The 18,634-nt window shown below is 37.4% G+C and overlaps 1 protein-coding gene across 7 annotated transcripts in view; it reads left to right on the top strand.

The window, feature by feature from the left end:
- NRG1 (neuregulin 1) overlaps positions 1-18,634 on the top strand; it is a 201,379-nt gene that overhangs the window by 51,275 nt on the left and 131,470 nt on the right. For 6 of the 7 annotated variants that reach the window (XM_032468476.1, XM_032468477.1, XM_032468478.1 and 3 more), the window contains exons 4-5: positions 6,093-6,143; positions 8,494-8,544. The exons of the other annotated variant lie outside the window; for it this stretch is intronic. In XM_032468476.1, coding sequence (XP_032324367.1) covers positions 6,093-6,143; positions 8,494-8,544 — 102 coding nt within the window. The remainder of the gene's footprint in view (positions 1-6,092; positions 6,144-8,493; positions 8,545-18,634) is intronic. 7 annotated transcript variants of the gene reach the window in all.

Here is an 18,634-nt window from a genome sequence, read left to right as displayed (position 1 = left end):
TCTTTTTATTTGGGGGTGCTGAAGCGTTGATAATATGACCTTTCACATTTCTTTCACAGGAGAGACATCCGACTTCTTTTTCCATATTAATTCATTCAACAATTGGTTTCGAATTTGAATATAGTGTTGACCAATTATGAAGTGTAGAGAGAAATGAAAGGAGGGATGTTTTGGATAATGAACTTTCTTTACCTGACAAGAATAAAGAGACGTTTATGAAATATTGTAAAGAGGTCATTGTTAAACAACCAACTAAAATTCTTCAGGGACTGGGTTCTCGCTGGCTTTTTGAAAGCATCTGAGGGAGGAGAATGAAGAATCTCAATTACAACGCAAGGTGCTTGTGTTGGTCTTCCTCTTAGAATGTTAGGAATAGTTCATCCTTATCCAACCCTCTCTTTACATTTAAAAAGAAATGGACACTTTGGATGTGTTTTAAGTTCTTTAGCCCCTGGTTCACTATAGCTCACTCTGTACCAGACTGTGTGTCTGCGAATGTTTAAGGTAGATTCTTTGGTTTGTGAAGAACAGAAACTGAACGGTGTGAGGCGTAAGGAGAGAGGGATTCCACGCAGAAGAACGAGAACTTCATGATAATGGGACTCGAGGAGAAAGTGATACCCGGGGCACATCTGTGAGTTTAAGCACCAGGAATGTGTGGCTTTTCTCTCTAGCGTCTCTGCCCTTCCTGTGCCTCAGATACTGTCTTGACTCTTCCACTGTTTCATACATTTTCTAACCTCTCCTGCTTTCAACTGTGCTTCTTTAGAGTAATTCTAATCTTTGACCTGATTATGATCCCATGTGGCCGTATTCTTCTTCATGGTTCTTTTTAAAGCATTCTTTCACTTTTGACTCCTTTTGTAGGATTGTTTCCTTAGTTCCCAAAGCTGACTTCCCATAGCAAGAATCTGATTGTCAGAGCTAACCATACCAGACCACATCAAAAGAGCTAGAGTGAGTACAAATCATCAGTGCATTCTAGTCCTGGTGCCCACGATGGGCTCAACCCTGAACAGTGAAGCCAGAAACATTGCTGCCTAGAAGCACTCCTCTTTTCAGAGGCTATGGCTGGGACACGCCCTCATCAGCGCCTGTGGCTTGGCAGGCATGTGGCAGACAAGGCCAATGTGTTCTGCGTATCAGGAGACCCTTTTTTCCCTACACCTCAAGGGCTTAGTTATAGTGCAACCAAAAAGGAAATACATAATCTATCTGATCTTCTTCCTTTTCTGTTACCATCTACAAATTTGCTATATTCAGATCAAGGCTGGTTATGAAAGAAGTCTCAGCTCAGGTCCTGAGTTCTCGGGGACTCAAATGCACTACCTTTGTGTTATCACATCCCTGTCTCCTTAGGAATCTGGGCAGAGGGTGCACAGAAACACTCTTTCAGAGAGGGAAAGAACACTGTACAGTGGTTATAAGCTGCCACATGGCCAAGCCATCTCTTCCTAAATGTGATTTACCATTGATCTTGGCTGAGAGTGGAATTCTCAAGAATTTTTCCCCCATGGAGAGGAAGGAGTCCTAGGTGGCGAAAAGGCTTAAAAATAAGAACATGTTGCCAAAATATTATATTATGTAGAACTCCCCTTGAGATTTTCATTTGTTTTCTAGAAAATATTAGTCATGTTGGGTTTTTTTGTGTATGGTCTCAGTCTTCTCTCCCATATTTCTCCAGTAAGTACACAACTGTGGTTTGATAATTTCTATGTAGGCTGCCTTGATGAAGGATCCTGGTATGTGCTGTGAACTGATTATCCTAATGTCATTCTGTGCAAAGGATTTCTTGTGATTTACTTATGTTCTCACAGAGGTGCCTTCTTTGCACTAAAATGCTTGAATATATTTTGGGACAAGATTCTAGAAGGGATGGCAGGATTTAGAGGACAACGTGCACAGGGCAAAAAAACGTGGCAAGATGAGCTTGCTGCTTGACATGATTTTTAATCCCATTATGAGAGCTGTATAACTATTAGAATAAAATTAGCACAGATCCTGAAAGTCTTCCATCCAATATTATGAACTCATTGTTTAGATTTGCTTAGATTAGCAGCTAGATACAAAAGACATGATACCAAAAAACCCAGAAATTTCCTTTGACTCATTATATGCTTGAGTGAAACAGTGATCATATTTCCAGTATTTTCAAGCATTTAGAAAAGAACGCATATGTAGCCAAACATTTTGTTATAGGCTATGCTTTAGGAATTTATATGTCTTCTGCCTTTTCCAATGCCTTTTAACCCCTACTTTATTAGCGGAAAAGAAGTTGTCGTACAGTAGACAGGTATAAAGCTATGCGGTCTGCTAATTACTTCCGGGAATATGTATAAAGTCTAACAAAATCCATTTGAGTTTTCATACAAAGAGGGATCTCATAGGCAATCATTACGTGATGGATTACAGATGGGTTCTTTTCATGTCTTCAAATATGGTAGATTAAAAGGCCACATATGCCATGCTTATACGAATCGCACACTTTATGTTCGTTCTAATTTGTATTTTATTTGGCTTGATCTTTATAGAGGAAACCTTAATCTAGCCATTAATTCTTAGGTGAGAGGCACCATAAAATCTCCTGGGCATCAGATTAAGGAAGAGAATAATAGACCTAACTGGGTTTCAAATTAATTAAGTACTGCTCTCTTTTAAAAGATTAATACAGGAGAATATACAACTAATCAATCATATCTTCTGCTAGGTTTTCTTTTTTTAATCAGGAGAAAAATTATTTGAGTGAGATTCAAGATCCCATAGGAGCAGTTGGGCTCCTAGCAATAAAATAGCTGTTCCATTATATGATGAGCAGAAAAAAAAGATTATTTCTACAAAATTTCATTAATCTAGCAATTGGCCCTTTAAAACCTGGGATCCTGTGGGTAACCCACATTAACGATGTTAGAAATGCTGTGAGATTGGTGAACAACTTACAGTTGTACAGAGAAGCACATAAAATATGTTTTATCCTTTGTATAGCAGTCTCCCTGTCTGTTGCGTTATATAGGATTCTTGTGAAGGGTAATAAAGAAGAGCAAAATGAGTGAAAGAATTTTCTCTTCAATGCGTGGTATTCATCCTGACTCTACACCACTTACTAACTTCAAAATGTCTCAGTTGCTTAAGAACAGGCACTCATTACGAGCAAGATTTCAGATACTTGAAGATGTTTCTGAAATCGTTTCTGAAATCGTTTTTACCAGTGCTAATAAATAAGTATGCCCAATTGAAGTCTTAAAAAAATGACTTAATCGAATTTTTTGAATGCACAGTAATGACCCCTAATTTTAGAATGATAAAGAGTCATTTAATTGGCTAAATACACACAGACATATCATATGTATGCTTGTATATGTTTATGTGTATTTTGCTAAATAGTTATATTTAGTATATTGTGCTTGTGATGAAATCTCAAACAAGTCATGCATACAGAATAATTAGAAAAATTCCTTTCCAGAAGGTGTATTTTTCAGTCCCTAAAAAATTTTTTCTTGAAACCAGATCCAGTTTATTAAAAAAGCATTCAAACATTGCAAATATATTAATGTTCCACATGTTTACTTACTTACTCAGCATAAGTTTCTCAGCTGTGATCAACTCTAGATGATTCTAAATCCTTACAAATTTGCGCTAATGAAAAGGATGTCCTTTATATATTAACAAATTTAATGTACCAAATTACTGCTGGAAAAATACACCGCTTAAAGAAATATCAAGGAGATTGCAGGAATTAATTTTTTTCAATCTGTGCTTGTAACGAAATTATTTTCAATCGTAACTGTCACAAAAGATTGTTTTTTAAATCTGTGAATTCTACCCAAAACACACATAAAAAATGATTGCTGAATGGTTTTAATCAAAAAGATTAACTTTTCTAATATCAAGGTTCTTTTGGTAAAGAAGTGTATAACTTCTGAGCTTGTATTTCCCCCAAGATAACTCGGAAGGCTTTTATTTGGAACCACGATCATTAAGGATATTTTTAAGGTCTCTAGGGTAAATACCTAATTTTAGGAAGTTTATTTTAAGTTATCTCTGTGTAGATACATCTTTGTAGTAACCTCCTGTTCCGGTATTTTTATGTATCATTCAATTAAAAAAGGAAATGTTATGGTTAACCTTTCCTCTCATTGAGATCTCTTATGCTGGAGATAGAAAATCTCTGATTCTGGGTGGGGAGGGGGAGGCTGTTTGCTTTTTGGTCTTTTCGGAAGGTCACAGTGGACAACTACTTAGTTTGTCAAAAATAAATTTGAGAAGAGTCTTGATAGTCATACTGGGGTTGGGATTGGTGCCCAGTTCCTGTGACCTTGAGCTTCCTGCTTCAGTCTAGCTGTCCCGTCACTGATGAGTCCGGAGAACAGAGTGAGGAAGCATCGCTCCCAGTGTGGGCACTGGCTTGGAAACGCAGGTCTTCTTCTAGCTACTTGAGAAAGACAGATGCTGTGAATCTTTGATAAAAGGGTTTCTCTCCCATTAAATTTTCCCCAAAGAAGAACAATTTCATTCTCTACAGCCCAAATCAAGCAAGCTAGCTGCAGCCACTTTAGAAAGAGATATTGTCATAGCCCCAGCCCAGAGGAGTCTCTGATGCCTGCTGCTTGAGGAGGCCCGAAGGATATCATATGCCTTCACTGGCTCATTCTTTTCACTTTGTCCCATTTTTAGTGGGTATGAGAGTCGATGTAGGTGACTGGGGGCTTGATAATAAGCTTGCACTTTGAATAGTTTGTCCTCCTGATGCTTTATTAGAAAGGACTGCCCGTACTAATATGCACGAGAAAAACACTGGTCTTACTAAAGCTATATTTCTGGTCTTTATATATACTCCCATTTAACCTGATGCTTATTCTTAAACATCCCTGCTGAATCTCACATGCCATTTTTATTTCCAATTCCACAGAGCCATTTATCCCCAGAGCCTTTGAGGTTGAAGAAATGCCACTGAAATTCATTCATCTTACTTACTAGACTAGTTCTATCATGGAATCCCTAAATGGTCATATCTGTATTTAAAGATGATTATGTTGATCCTGAACATTTCCAACTCTGTGATTAAGAGACTATTAATTCAAACATGAAATGATAATATATGACATATTTAGAATTCTAGTAGAATCTAGTAACTTTTGTAATACGCATATCATAAGAGATTCAACTTATCTTTTTGTCCCGGTTCATAAGTAGTAAATAGTAGACCATCATTAAGTCATTTGACAATAATTATACACACAGTGAAGGTTGCATAATTTCCTCCTTGCATCTGCATCTTTCCAGGCTTCATATAACTATACTTTACTGAAAATACTAGATTCTAACCAACTTTTCAGAAGGACCGGATGAATGTAGAATTATATTCGCCCTTTATTTATAGATATAATCGCCCTTTATTTCATCATAAAGGCAGCCAGAAAGAGTTTGACCAGGGCTATCACGATTCCCATGATGATGGTGTGTCCGGAAGCGTGCAGGTGTGTTCTGCATTTCCTTGAGGTGGAAGCTGCCTGGCTGCTCCATGCCCTGCCCTGAGCAGCTGAAATGATAGCACCCATCCTGGTTATCACTGGCAATCTTCTGTAGCGTCTGATGCCAGAATTTGATTTTGTCCATCCATCCTCATTATAAACATTGCTTGCTTTCGATAGGAACAAAAATGGAATTCTCCAAAGACCTGTAATTTAAAAATTTTGACCACAGCTTCGATGCTACTAAGTTTTGATTTTTCTTGGTCCTGCCATTTCTGTCTTCCTTTCTGAAGAGGAGGCTCCCTCCTCTTTGGCACATAGTCTTCTCCGCTGGCCCCAGGAGGGGCAGGGGATTCTGCCTGATTATTCTAGCACAGCTCCTCTCATGTTCTGTGCTCAAGAAAGAACTATTTACTATTTATCTGGACGGTCTTTTTTTTTTTTTTTTTTTTTTTTTTTTTTTTTGCGTTTCTCACTCTCCGTATGGATGAAGCAAAGCCTTCACCACCCCCTTGCAGTGCTTCCTTCTTCACACACATTTTTCCCTTGGAGGCAGGCTGTGGAACTGGCGCCCAGCCTCCCGACTATACATCATAATGGCCTATCACCTTTTCTTTTTTGCAGAGATCAGCACTGGCATGCCAGCCTCAACCGAAAGAGCATATGTGTCTTCAGGTAAGGACAATGAGCTCGTCAAGTTTTTACTAATCAGAGCGACAGACGTAACGGCTGGCTGTTCCTTCTACTAATCAGAACCCCTTCTGCATCCACATTTCAGCCGCTCTTGTCTTCTGCACCCATATTTTTCCTCCAGCTCATTCTGCCTTTTACGGATTTTACTTAAAGGAGTACAGTTGTTGCTGTATGTCTGAACTTGGCCCTGAGAGACGTGCATGAGAAAAAGAAATCTACATCTAGATACAATTTAGTGACATTAAGCCAGGAAAGGAGACACCTGGGCTGTAATTTCAGTTTTTATATCTTTCTAGGTGCTTCTCTTAGCCGCCCCTGCCCTCCTTCATCCATCAGTTTACTCCAGGAAAATGTATCAACGTCTGATCTCTGACCTTTGGGCTCTTAATGATCGGTTGTGGGTCACTAAACTGAAAAACAAAACAAAACAAAAAAACCACTCTTATAAGCCTGACTTTTTTAAATGCTTTTGCCTTTTTTTTTTTTTTTTGGTTGGTTGGTTTTCATTTGTTTCTCACTTGCCTGTAATATTTGCTGAGAGCAGTTACGGTCCACACATATATTAGCTACTTAAAACCCAATTCTACTAATGCATGTATAACCATAATTCATTGATTTCTCTGCTAGCTGTGAATGGAATTAATCTACTGTGAATTTCATTTTTTTTCTTTTTCTTATCCTCTGTAATTCTATGCTTAATAGAACCTTAAACTATTCAGACTATTTCAAAATAAGTATTTAATTGGAAACGAGGTTTTGGAGACTTAGATCCAAAACTCACTTCAGAGGTTTGATGATAGCTTTTTTTGTTTGTTTTGGGGTTTTTTTTTTGCATGATACTTAACAGTTCATAAAGATTTTTACATCTCATTTGATAATCACAAGAGATTTGTGTAACAAGGCATGATTTTTCTTCATTTGACAGATGAGAAAACTGAGGCATTAGAAATGCAATCATATATCTCAGCGAGTAAAAGAGCAGATCCTTCAAGCCCAGGAATCTTTTTACTGCCCCGTATTTAATGTTTTAGCTTCACAGATTTTTTTTTCATTGTGGCCTGTACCTTGTTGACGCTATGGGAGGCCACGTGATCTAACACAGCCATTTTCCATCTTCCCTTCACAAGCTTATCCTCTTCCCTTCAAAGCCATTGTTCAAAATCACGAAAGCTAAATTCCTCTGCATCCTAGGCTGTTTGGGCCGTATTTTGGGCACCTTCATGTGTCATTACTATGATGTAAGAATGTGTGTTTTAGGGGGAAATGATCCTGGAGTTTAAGAGGATCTTACTTTTCTGAGTAATAGAAAGACAATGAGAGAGAAGGAAGATAGGGAAAGAAAAAGAAAAACGGAAAGAAAAAGAAAACCTAAAAGAAAAAAAATTGTAGGTTTTCTGCATTTCCTTACTTTTCACTCCAGCATTTATCTTTAGTGTAAGGACTGCATTATCTGACCCTGTTGGATGCTGGTACAAGCCTGAGCTCTTAGATTTATGGGGAGCTTGCCTTGGGAATACGGAGCGACTGTAACTGTTATTTTCTGATACATGACTTGAATCTTGACAACTTTCTGGTGGCTGAATTTTATCTTTGATACTAAGTTGTTGTTATTGCTGACTAATAACAACCCTTACGTCCTGTGCTTTTTTTCTGCATGAGGTTATGTTTTATTCCCTGCTGCACTTAAATACTGGTTTTCCTCCCTTTATCCTTGCTCCCTAAGAGAATCATGCTACTGTACATCCCCAAGGATTATAGTATTCATTGAGCCCATCTAGTTCGATCCTACGTAACTGCTCCAGCGGATCTTGCATGGACTTTATTCAGCACCGTGTTTGGCCAGGATGTTTATGCCAAGCAGGTTGCCTGAAAATATCTTCATTTTTCTTTCTTTTTTTTTTTTTCTCTAAGCATGAAGGTTGCCTTTCATTCTCTCTGAATATGGGGATTGTTCTCTTTGGTTTCATGTTTCTTTAAATCAAGACCAGACCTAAGAGAAGGAATTGTCTGTTTTACCTGGAGTGTGGATCTCTTCCGAGTAGTGGTTCTAGGAAATCTGAACAGCAGCTGGGGTGGGGGATATCTTTGCAGATAGACCAACCCCATTTTCATCTCCTTGGGAAGTCTTTGGGGACTGGCCTACAGAAACACTCCTTTGTGGTCTTTGAATATTGCACTAATCTTCCTTTGACTTTGAGATGCGTCAGCTTTTCCATTGCACCATTTTCTAGCCCTCTTTTTCTTGATGGTATCCAAGCCTGGCAAAATTTCTAGTTGAAGAATCCAGGTGGCATGACTCAATAAAGCTTCATTCCACTTTTATGTTTTATAGAGTCTCCCATTAGAATATCAGTATCAACAGAAGGAGCAAATACTTCTTCATGTAAGTATATTTAAATATTCTGTTTATTCATTCTTAACCCAAGACAATATCTGCTTCCGAAGATTGTGTTCACATCTCTCCTGTGTCCTGATTGAGGGATGGGGTGCCAAGTTTGGAAGCAGGACGGTATTTCCTGTTTGGACTAGAAATAACCCCCTGCTATGCTTAGGGTCGACCAGATATCCCCTCCCCCTAAGGTACCTGTACACATTAAAAGATACTACATATGTGGTCATTTGGGATAATGTAGTGTCTGAATTTTGGAAACAACTGCATAGCCTCTGAAGCCTAGTTCTGGGTGAGCAATAGAGAACATTTTAGATTTGTGGTTTTTTTCTCTTTTTTTTTAGTGTGTCTCAATGCCTTCAATAACTGCCTAAGGCGTGTTTGGGGCCTCTATTTCAAAGTTCCTTGGTTCTCATACAAAGTCTGCTGTGATGGAGTAAGGAAACTATATATAGATGCCCTTAATTCAAATTTGATAGCAAGTGACTAATTATGAAAATGTTTGAAAGCAGGTCCCTAGGCAAGATCGCAGATTAGTTTTCATCTGTTTAATGTGAAATGTGCTTTGTGCTCATGGAATTCTACAACAGTTAGATTGATTGGTGCTTTGTGCTGTGTCAGGGGAACTGGAAAAGTTAGCAATGACTAGTAAAAATAGTTTTGATACTTATAAATTGTGAATAGCGTAGAATTACATTTTGATAGGCAACAGGGGAACTTATCAGACCCTGAAAATAAGCTTTTAACTACAGTCTTTCTCTCCCTGATTTTATTTCTCTATTTGAAGCTCTTTCTCAGTCTGATAAGCTCTTTAGTGTTAGTTTAATAGGCGTTCCCAGTAATTCTATTCCGACCTGGAGAGTGTGTTTAAGGAACATTTTCCTTTGGCAACAGCATGGGACCGCTTGAAAAGAGGGTCTGTGCTTTTGGCAACTTCGGTTGATTTGCCAGGCTGTTTAAATAGATCCAGTTTGATCCAAAAGCCTTTCCCTTTGGGTTGGTGGTACAGAACCGCAACAATACGACGGAAACATTTTTTTATCGCGTGAGGTGTGATGTTTGAGCCCTACTCTAGCTCGATAAAGAGTCACTTAACTGGACGGATGGCAACGAATCTAATCAGATCAAACAGGAAAGAGATGCTAGGACTAAATTGGCTTCCTCTGTATTCTAAGACCACTCATTACATACTCCAAAATAATAATCCCTCAGGGGAGTTTGGGATGTTTGTTATTTAATTCTCCTTACAAAAAGATTTGTATAATTATGTAGATTTTAGCTAACTGGCATTAAAGAATTATATTGCACTTTGTTTTATATTTTGAGTGTTTACTGTAGAAAAGCAAACACTCAGATTTTCTTTTTTGGCATTTTTGTCTGGGAATAATTCCTCCCCTGCATGATTCATTGAATAAAGTTATCGAAACTCTTGTAACTGGAACCCCTGGTGCTGTCATCAGTGGGGCGATGGATGCTATCCTTAAGCATATCCGAGTAGTTCTGGAGTGGAAGCAATACTTAGGGAACTGAAATGAATCTCTCAGTTTACATTTCTATCCATTGCAGTGCCGTTGAGAGAGAAATCATTTTGAAATCTGACTCCGATCTCTAAGTCTCAGCAGAATTAGTTCCTGATATTTGGTAAAGGTTTAAAAGTAAGAAAGAAGGTTTTGTGTACCATTATGCTAAAATATCTCCATATGCCATTTCCACCCGTTAACTCCCCATTCATGGTGGGCTCTCGGTAAATACTGTTGAATTGATTAATAAATATGTTTCTCACTGTCATGAAAATATGCTCTGTAGTTTGCAAATACAAAGCAATAGGGGCAGGATCCTGAGTCCAGTCTTGGTGAGAACAGTGACCGCGGCACCAGGCTCTCCGCCCTTCTAAAGGCAGCATCAAGTGTGATTCTGCATCGCAGAGGAGCTCTGATGTAAACATAGCTCCATTTAGTAAAGGCTGGAGGTGAAACTGGAACCGGCAATCACACTAAGCTGGACTCAAAAATTTGAAATATATGAAAGAGCCAAAGGCCTTGGAAAAGTTCACATGGATCAGAAATAATCAGCCCTGAAGAATAGGCTGCTTTTCACTTTATTTCAGCCAGAAAGGTGACATGGGTAAATCCCTGTATGTGAAAAGTGAGCTATGCTATTACCACGGAATCCTGTCTGTGTGGGCTCCAGGCTTTGAACTTTTGACATTGGTGCTTTCTGAAGCAAATTTGGAAAAGCCTTTCTGAAGTAGTATGGATTCAGCCAGCTGATTATGGATTAGAATGATTCAGTGTGCTTTTGGGGTCGGTGTTAAAAAGAAAAAGGTGAGGCAGCCCTATTATTTTGCAGGTCTTTTGGTACAAATCTGCACAGCCTTGTAGGGAAATGTCCCTTTATTGCCAGTGCTGTTTTGGGGGGCAGCTCACTGCTAGGTAAATCTTGGGAGACTTCATCAGTGTCGGTTTATGGTGTTGATGGCCCTGCTCAGAGCCCTGTCTAGGATGCCCAGTGTCTCTTCTTTCCTGACCACTCCCACCCTCGAAGTGAGCCTCCTTCTCTCCTCTGAAACTCGCGTTTCAATAGAACAAACAAAAAGAAGAAAGCTAAAGTTGCCCACCTACTTAAAATAGTATTTTAAAATATTTTCTTCTGATCATTATTCTTCATTCTGGCTTTCTCCTTTTCCATCCCCCATCTACTTAATGTACCTGAAGCATTTTTCCCATGTCATTAACTACTAATCAGAATTTTTTAAATATTTTTTAAAATCTAAAAATATTTAAAATAACTTTTAAAGATCACTGTGACAATAAAGAAATCATTCTTAACTGGAGGTTTTAATAAGGGATTTATGTTTCACCTATGAACACTATATCATTTTTGCCCTCTTTCTATTTATTTTTTCCAGCATTTCATAACAATTGGTGAAATATCAGGGTTACTAATCCTTCCCTTCATAAGGCGAATTTTAACTACTTCCTTTTTGAATTTGGGAATTTGCATTGTACATTCACTCTCTTTAGAGTTGTTAATTTATTATTTTTTTAAAGTTTCTTATAATAAAGACTATTATAAGAAATAAAGATTAGCATTATTTTATTCTTTTGTAAATGAGGCATCTGTGACTTAAAACATATAAATAATTTGCTAAATGAGTGTCCTATTGCACATAAATGACAGGTTATAGAAAAGAAGGACTTGAAATTTTCAAAACAGTCAGATGGACTATCTTGTTCCCCTTTAAGTAGAATCAGCAAAAAAAGTAAGTGGATTGTTTAGAACAAACCTTAATGACTTCTCTCTGAATTGCCAGCTGCTGGTGACCCCGTTTTGCAGACAATTTTGTTGAATGCTATAAAAAATACAATTGTTATACTGACCACTTTGCTGAATTAAGCCCCATCCATGCCAATTTAATATAAAAATGAGGGAAACAAAAATGGAAGGTCTAATGAATAGCAATAGGAAAGAAAACAAAGAGAAGTTTCTGGAAAACAGTCTTAAATAGTAATATGTGTTTCAAATAATTGTAATAGGAATAGCAAACCGGTGCTGAAATCTCCCTGTGTGCCAGGCAGGCGCTGTGCAAAGTAATTTACGCGGATGCTGATTCACGGTTCTCACAAACCTCATTCCATTTCTCAGATGATGAAACCGATGTATTTTTGTCTACAGTCCCACAAGTAGGATTCAAACCCAGGCAGTATGCTAGCCTGCTGTAATGCATGAGGTTTTGTTGCCTCAAAAAAAAAAAAAAAAAAGCCTTTAGTTTTAAAAGGAATGGGATTCTATGAATGGACAGAAAAGTGGTACAAAGTGGACTGGGAGTGCATGTGGTAGATTAAGGTAAATGCATTGCCTGGAACCAGCTGAGCCCACGTGATCTTTCTGGTACCCATCAAAGCGTGACGGGTGGTGAGGTGACGTGGAAAGAACACAGACGTTAGATAGACTCACGCCCTTAAGTCTGAATACTAGCCTGTTTTCTTAGGCAAGTTTTTTCATGTCCTTGAGACTCAGTTTCTATATCTGTAAAATCTTGTTGGTCTCAAACCTGTATTGAGACGCCTCATATGAGAAAATGAATGTGAGTCGTTTAGCACAGCCTTGCTTCATAGATGGTCAGACAGAAATAGATGTGTCTCTGAAGAAAGTGGAAACCGGGGCGGGGGGGGTGGAGGAGGTCCTTCCATTTTATTTCAACAATGTAGGAAAAGATCCTTATTGTTGGGGGAGGAAAGGAGTTCATGATTTTCAGTCTAAATGATGCTGCTGAAAGTTCTGTGCCAAGAAATCATTATGTCTTTTCGAAAATATTATATATTCTCAGCTAAGGATGCATTTTAAAGGAACATATCCAGGAAGTCTTTGAAATCTCTGAATGAGATGAACAATTAACTCTTTAATTTGGCACATAAAAAAACTAGCTGAAGGAAAAATGTCTTTTTGTCTGCAGAGACATTTCTGTTGTAATGAGATACAGCATGTTCACTTGGGAATAGTGATATGTATTGATTAGATTGGAGCAGGTCTGCTGGTCCATTGGTGAGGTTTAAAGCTAGGGGTCTTAATTCCACCCTTAGCTGTAACTGACTTACTACAAATGCAGACGGAACTGTCCGGACCTTTGCTAAATGATTCTCAGCTGGAAAAATGCCATTCCCATTTCAGATCTTTATTGGTGGCAAAATATGAACTCTGTCCTGTGACTGTTGGAGAGCTGTTCTCATTGAATGCAAATTATGCTTCCAGATTTCTCTAAACATGGTCTTTTCAAGGGTGTGGAGGCTCTCTCTTGTGGAGAATGACACACAGATTGCCTTGTTTCATATAGCGATAAAAGGATGATTTAAAATGAAGATTACCCAACTGGTATTGCTTCCACCTTTCTGACTGCCTAGAGAGTTAGTCATAGATTTTTAGGACGATACAGTGACTTGGAGCAAGAGTAGGTACAGCCATCCGTACTCTCAGGCAAGTTATTACCTTCATGCTCAGTTCATTCATTTTGTGCGTGAATATATCTTTTCCCCCCCTTACAGCACTTCCTGCGGCTGTACTGTAATTCTTTACTCTGCCCTTCTAAAGGCATTCAGCGTCTCTCATTGCATTCTGCTGCTGGACAAGATCATCTCAAAAGTTTTGACCAAACTTTTTTGGTAACTAAAGCATCGTTAACCTTTTGTAGTCAGTTGAAATTAGCGTTTTACAAAAGCACTCTTTTGAACCATGCAAATATATGTGTGTGCTCTGTATATATAAATAACTGATATCTGTATCCTACTATGTCTTTTATAAGGCATATTTTCATGTATTGAGTCATTTATTCACAACAATCCCATGAACTAGATGTCATCCCATTTGTCAGACAGGGAACTTGATTCTGAGAAATTTCTGACATGTCCAAATTCAAAAACTAAGTAGGTGGTAGAGCAGAAATTTAAACGTGAATTTTCTGATTTCAATCTGATGGTTTTTTATTACAAAGTCTTTGGGATCCATACAGCTAGCTAGATCTTCTTTGAAAAAGAAAAAGAAAGAAAGAAAGAACTTCTATTAAAAAAGGCATCAAAATGGAGTCTAGGTATATAATCACGTTTATATCAGTTATCTCAAAGTCAACTTTTAAGTGAAATAATAAGCTCTCCAGAATCTACAAGGTCATGAGATAGACAGGCAACGTGAGATAGTTAATGGCAACACAATTCAAAGATTTAATACTATAAAAGGTGGCAGAATACGTTGGTCTGGAGTCATTTCAGTGACTTGCTCTTTGGCTTTGTTACTCTGAGAATGATGTGGTCTATTTCCAAACATGCTATTTACCGAGATAAATAATCTTAGAGCTGTTGTGCTAATAGGAATCTGATCTTCATCAAACAGGGATCTCTTCCTCAGTGGTAGTTTATATTTGGGATAGATGCATTGCCTTATTCCAGGCTGATTACTGTTTAATCCTTTGCACAATATCATAAATCCTGGATATTATTTGTATTGTAGCTAAATTTGTTAGTAGAAAATTATCAGACCCAGAGCAATTACTTCTCTGTATTTTAGTCTTTTGGGGGCTTTATACTGGAACATTGTCCTTAATATTTAAAAACGTCTTCCAGCTTTTTGTATATTAGCTAGGAGAGGAAAGGACATCCTTATTTTTCTTGTTTTAAGGGAAACATTAAAATGATAGTAAGTGTTTTTAATTATTAAGGATACAGCAGTAAGGCAAATTACATACAATTTTTAAAAATTTTAATGGTGAAGTGTAGGCAAGAGAATGGAGACCGAAAGACATATACAAACAAAACATCTAAAAGAACAGAGCTAGCAAGATGTTGATAAATTTACTTATGCTGAACTTGATAGACTTTCTCATTCTAACTTTTTTTTTTCAAGTTATCTAGGGATGTGAGAAATAGAGAGGTAGGAACAGAGGCCCTTGTATTATTAAAAGACCCTTGATGCTATAGGAAACACCCCCCCCCCAAAAAAAAGAAGGAATAAGATAGAGGAAGGGGTGAGCAACAACATGATAAAACACTAAAATAAGAAATATGGACAGTGATTTAATTCGGAGTTTCTCAGCTGCAAGTTTCTCAATTCAACTCCAAAGAGCTTAAATATAAAGGGAGTATATTGGCTTATGGAACTGGCCTCGTTTGATCCAGAGGCTCAAACGATATCATGGGATGGTTTCCTAGTCTTTATGCTTTGTTTCTCTACAATTGTTAGCTTCGTTCTTAATGGGTTTTCTCTATCTGATAAGGGGGTAGCTGTTGGTATCCTTAAGCCTCTGTCCCCTTGGCTGATAATCTAAAAGGAAGAGAATGGCCACTCGTTATCCAAACAGCAGGATTTTAAAGAAGAATCTGATTGGCTCTGCTTGCATCATATGCTTAACCCTAAAATAATTACTGTATCCAAGGAGATTAATGACTCCAACTGAGCAGAGGCCGGGTCGGATATCCCCCACTGTGTGTGTTTGGGTTGGTGAGGCAGATGGGCTCAGCCCCGTGGGAACCCCAAGCGCAGTGTAGGCTCATTACAGAGAGGAGGGGTCTGTACCTACACGAGGGGAGAGCTGGCTGGTCAGGCACAGTCCACAGAGTGCTCTGTGCCTGATGAGCAGACAACTTTAGAAAAATCAGGAAATAGTGCTCACAGAGGATTTGAGGGGAACCTTAAAAATAGATGTCACTAAAAAGTGTTTTAATTGTGCAAAGTTAAAGCAGGATTACCATTGTAAAGAAAATAATGGGGTAGAAAACTGAACACAATTGAAGGATCATTTTTTAAAAAGGCTCTTTATTAGCATCTATGAGCTCTCAATCGTCATTCTTAGGAGTACCCTCTTAGTCCAGGAACTTCTGACGCTCTTCTGAAGAAAGTCAAAAAGAGTAGAAAAATGAGTTACAGTTTTCATTTTCAAAATAGAATACATGGGAAACATTTTCAAATTGGTCAAGTGTTCTGACTTGGGAGTTAAAAGTCAAAGAGTACTTGATCCAGATTGTTTTTTTTTAAATCCATGGTTAAGTAGATTTTGAAAAATTACTAGTTTCTTTCACCAGAGTAGTTGCATGTTGATTAAAGTTTTGTTTGGTTAGTTGGTTGGTTTTTGTTTGTTTCCGGTAAGAAAAGGAAAAGAAGCATGCTTAGTCCATTCCTTTTAATATTGCGTAGAAAACTCAGCAGGTCTTGTGAGAAGTGTGAGCTCACACTGACTGAGGCTTTGTCAGCTTCATTGATGTGACCCATGAAACCTAGAGGAAATACTGTCCCCAGTTGTTCATTTGTGAGCATCTTCCACTTTTCTTTCCCCTCCTCTTATTGTGATGCATCAAGCATGCAAGGTGCTTGGGTACTGAATTCATTTCTTTAATAAAGGTGTTGGGTATACATAGTTCAGCTGATCGTCAGAGAAATGCAGGAACGACATTTTCCCTTTTATCTCTCAGTCTATCAGAGATCAGCAAAACCTTAAAAACCAGTGATACAGGCCAGCGTGGGTTATAGCCTAAAGCTGTCCTCATGTTCACTCAAGTCCCGCAAACTACCTCTTATTTAGGAGACTGGGTGTTCAGGTTGGGTTAGTTCAACAGATATGAGCTATGATTTTGGTTTTTACTCATAGACTGCAGAGCCTCTTCTTCAGTGAACACCAAGCTTTGCAAGACCAGTGTCAAGAAGAGAGGGAGAAAGAGATGGAGAGATGGAGAATGACTTTGCCAAATATTGCAGGAACTTTGATTTTAATGATAAAGTATTTCATCCATCTTTCTTTTAATTTTTATAAGGAATTTTGGGGCAATTGATCTCTCCATTTCATAACACAAAGTAGAATATGGAGGGCAGACCTTTAAATCAAGTGATTTTTTAAAATAATATTGCTTAAGGTAGAATATGTTTATCCATTCTGTGGTGTGTGATTTAAAATGAAATATTATTTTGGTAATGATTTGTTTTACTGTTTTCCTTTTTTTTAAGTCATTAGTGTTTGTTTCTGCTTTGTATTTAAAGCTTGTTCCTTTCACCAAGAGATCAAAATCCTGAAAATCATCCCATTTGAAAGATGATGAGAATCTATCATTTACCATTAAAAGTCAAAGACTAAGATTAAGGGGCATCAGAAATTATCTCACACTGTGGAGGGTTTTGAAAGTAGTTTGGAGAAGTTTTAAAGAATTTAGAAATTTAACTGGATATTTTAGAAGTGTGTAACCACAGTATGGTAAATTGAATTACTGTTGGTTATCAGAAACTTATCCATGAAACATAGCTGGACTTAAAAAGATACATTATATTTCTTTCAAGATTTTTTAAATTAGATTACCTGGAAATGTATATTTCCTGTATTTTATTTCCTATATTTCCTATATTACCTGTAAATGGAAGGTTGCAGTTTCTTAAAGACTTTTATTTTTATTAGGTAAAATTTGTTTTTTTTTAATTTTTATTTTCTAAAGACCATTTAATTGGCCCAAAGATAGGAGAAGTGGTAAACTTGAAAATGTACATATAGTTATGTTATAATTGAGTGATACATCTAGTAAGTTAAAATAGTAAATTAATCAATTCAAATTATTAAATATTGAAAAGCAAAATTTTCCTTTAACAATGATTCCTCTCAATTTTCTTAAAATTCATTTATTTAGAAGAGTGATGAATTAACAAGAAGCCTCTGTGTCATTTGATCAAGTTTCTAACTACAAATTCCCCATATGGGAATTAAGACATATTAAGAGAACAATCTGCAGGAGATGACATTAAATGTTATTTTATAATGTTCTATACAATTGTTGTCCTGCATTTTAATTCAGATCTACCTGTTTAATCAACTTATAGAAGTCCATGCCATTCATAAATAACGTGACTGAGAAGAGATCATGCTTATTTATGTATTTCTCGGTGTGTAAATCTATAAGAAGGAAGTTGCTGCATTTATTTTTTTAAAAAATGCTGTAAAATCCAACATGTCCCACCTCTGATGAAATGTGCCAAGAGGAACTCACTTTGTCAGACAGGACATTTCTATGAGAAAATGTGACATGAAGGAAATATGAAGAAGAATAGCTTTACATATGTTTGGGAGAAAATTATTTAAGGTAGATAATAGCTTTTTTTTTTTTTCCACAAATTTTGTACATTTCCCTTTAGTTGACCCAGGGGGATTTTTTTCTCTGCTCTCCTCATAGAAGCTTCTTAATTTCGTGTCCTTAATGCTCCAAAGCAGAAATACATCTTTGTTCAGACTTTCCTCAAGTTATCTGTGAAAAAATAAACCATACAAAGGGTCCTTGGGTATGTTTTAGGATGAATAGATTATGGGGCTTGGAGAATTACCTTGTATATATGCAAATGAAACTGTGTGAAAGCAAGATAAGCCTTAGGAAGGAAACAGGTGACTCAAGGGCACAGAATCAGTTTATTTGAAACTTTAAATGTTTTTACAGTGCAGGTAAAGGGAACTGAGATTTAAAACTGTTGAGCTTAGTGCAAAAATAGAAATGAAACATAATGTCCACTACACGTGTACACACAGAAACAAGTATTATGGTAAAATTTTCTGCTTGGTGTTTTTTTTGTT

The sequence above is a fragment of the Camelus ferus genome, chromosome 26 (genome assembly GCF_009834535.1).
Source record: "Camelus ferus isolate YT-003-E chromosome 26, BCGSAC_Cfer_1.0, whole genome shotgun sequence".
Taxonomy (NCBI): domain Eukaryota; kingdom Metazoa; phylum Chordata; class Mammalia; order Artiodactyla; family Camelidae; genus Camelus; species Camelus ferus.
Note: the sequence above shows the minus strand (reverse complement) of the source record. Positions and strands in the feature narration are given on the sequence as shown.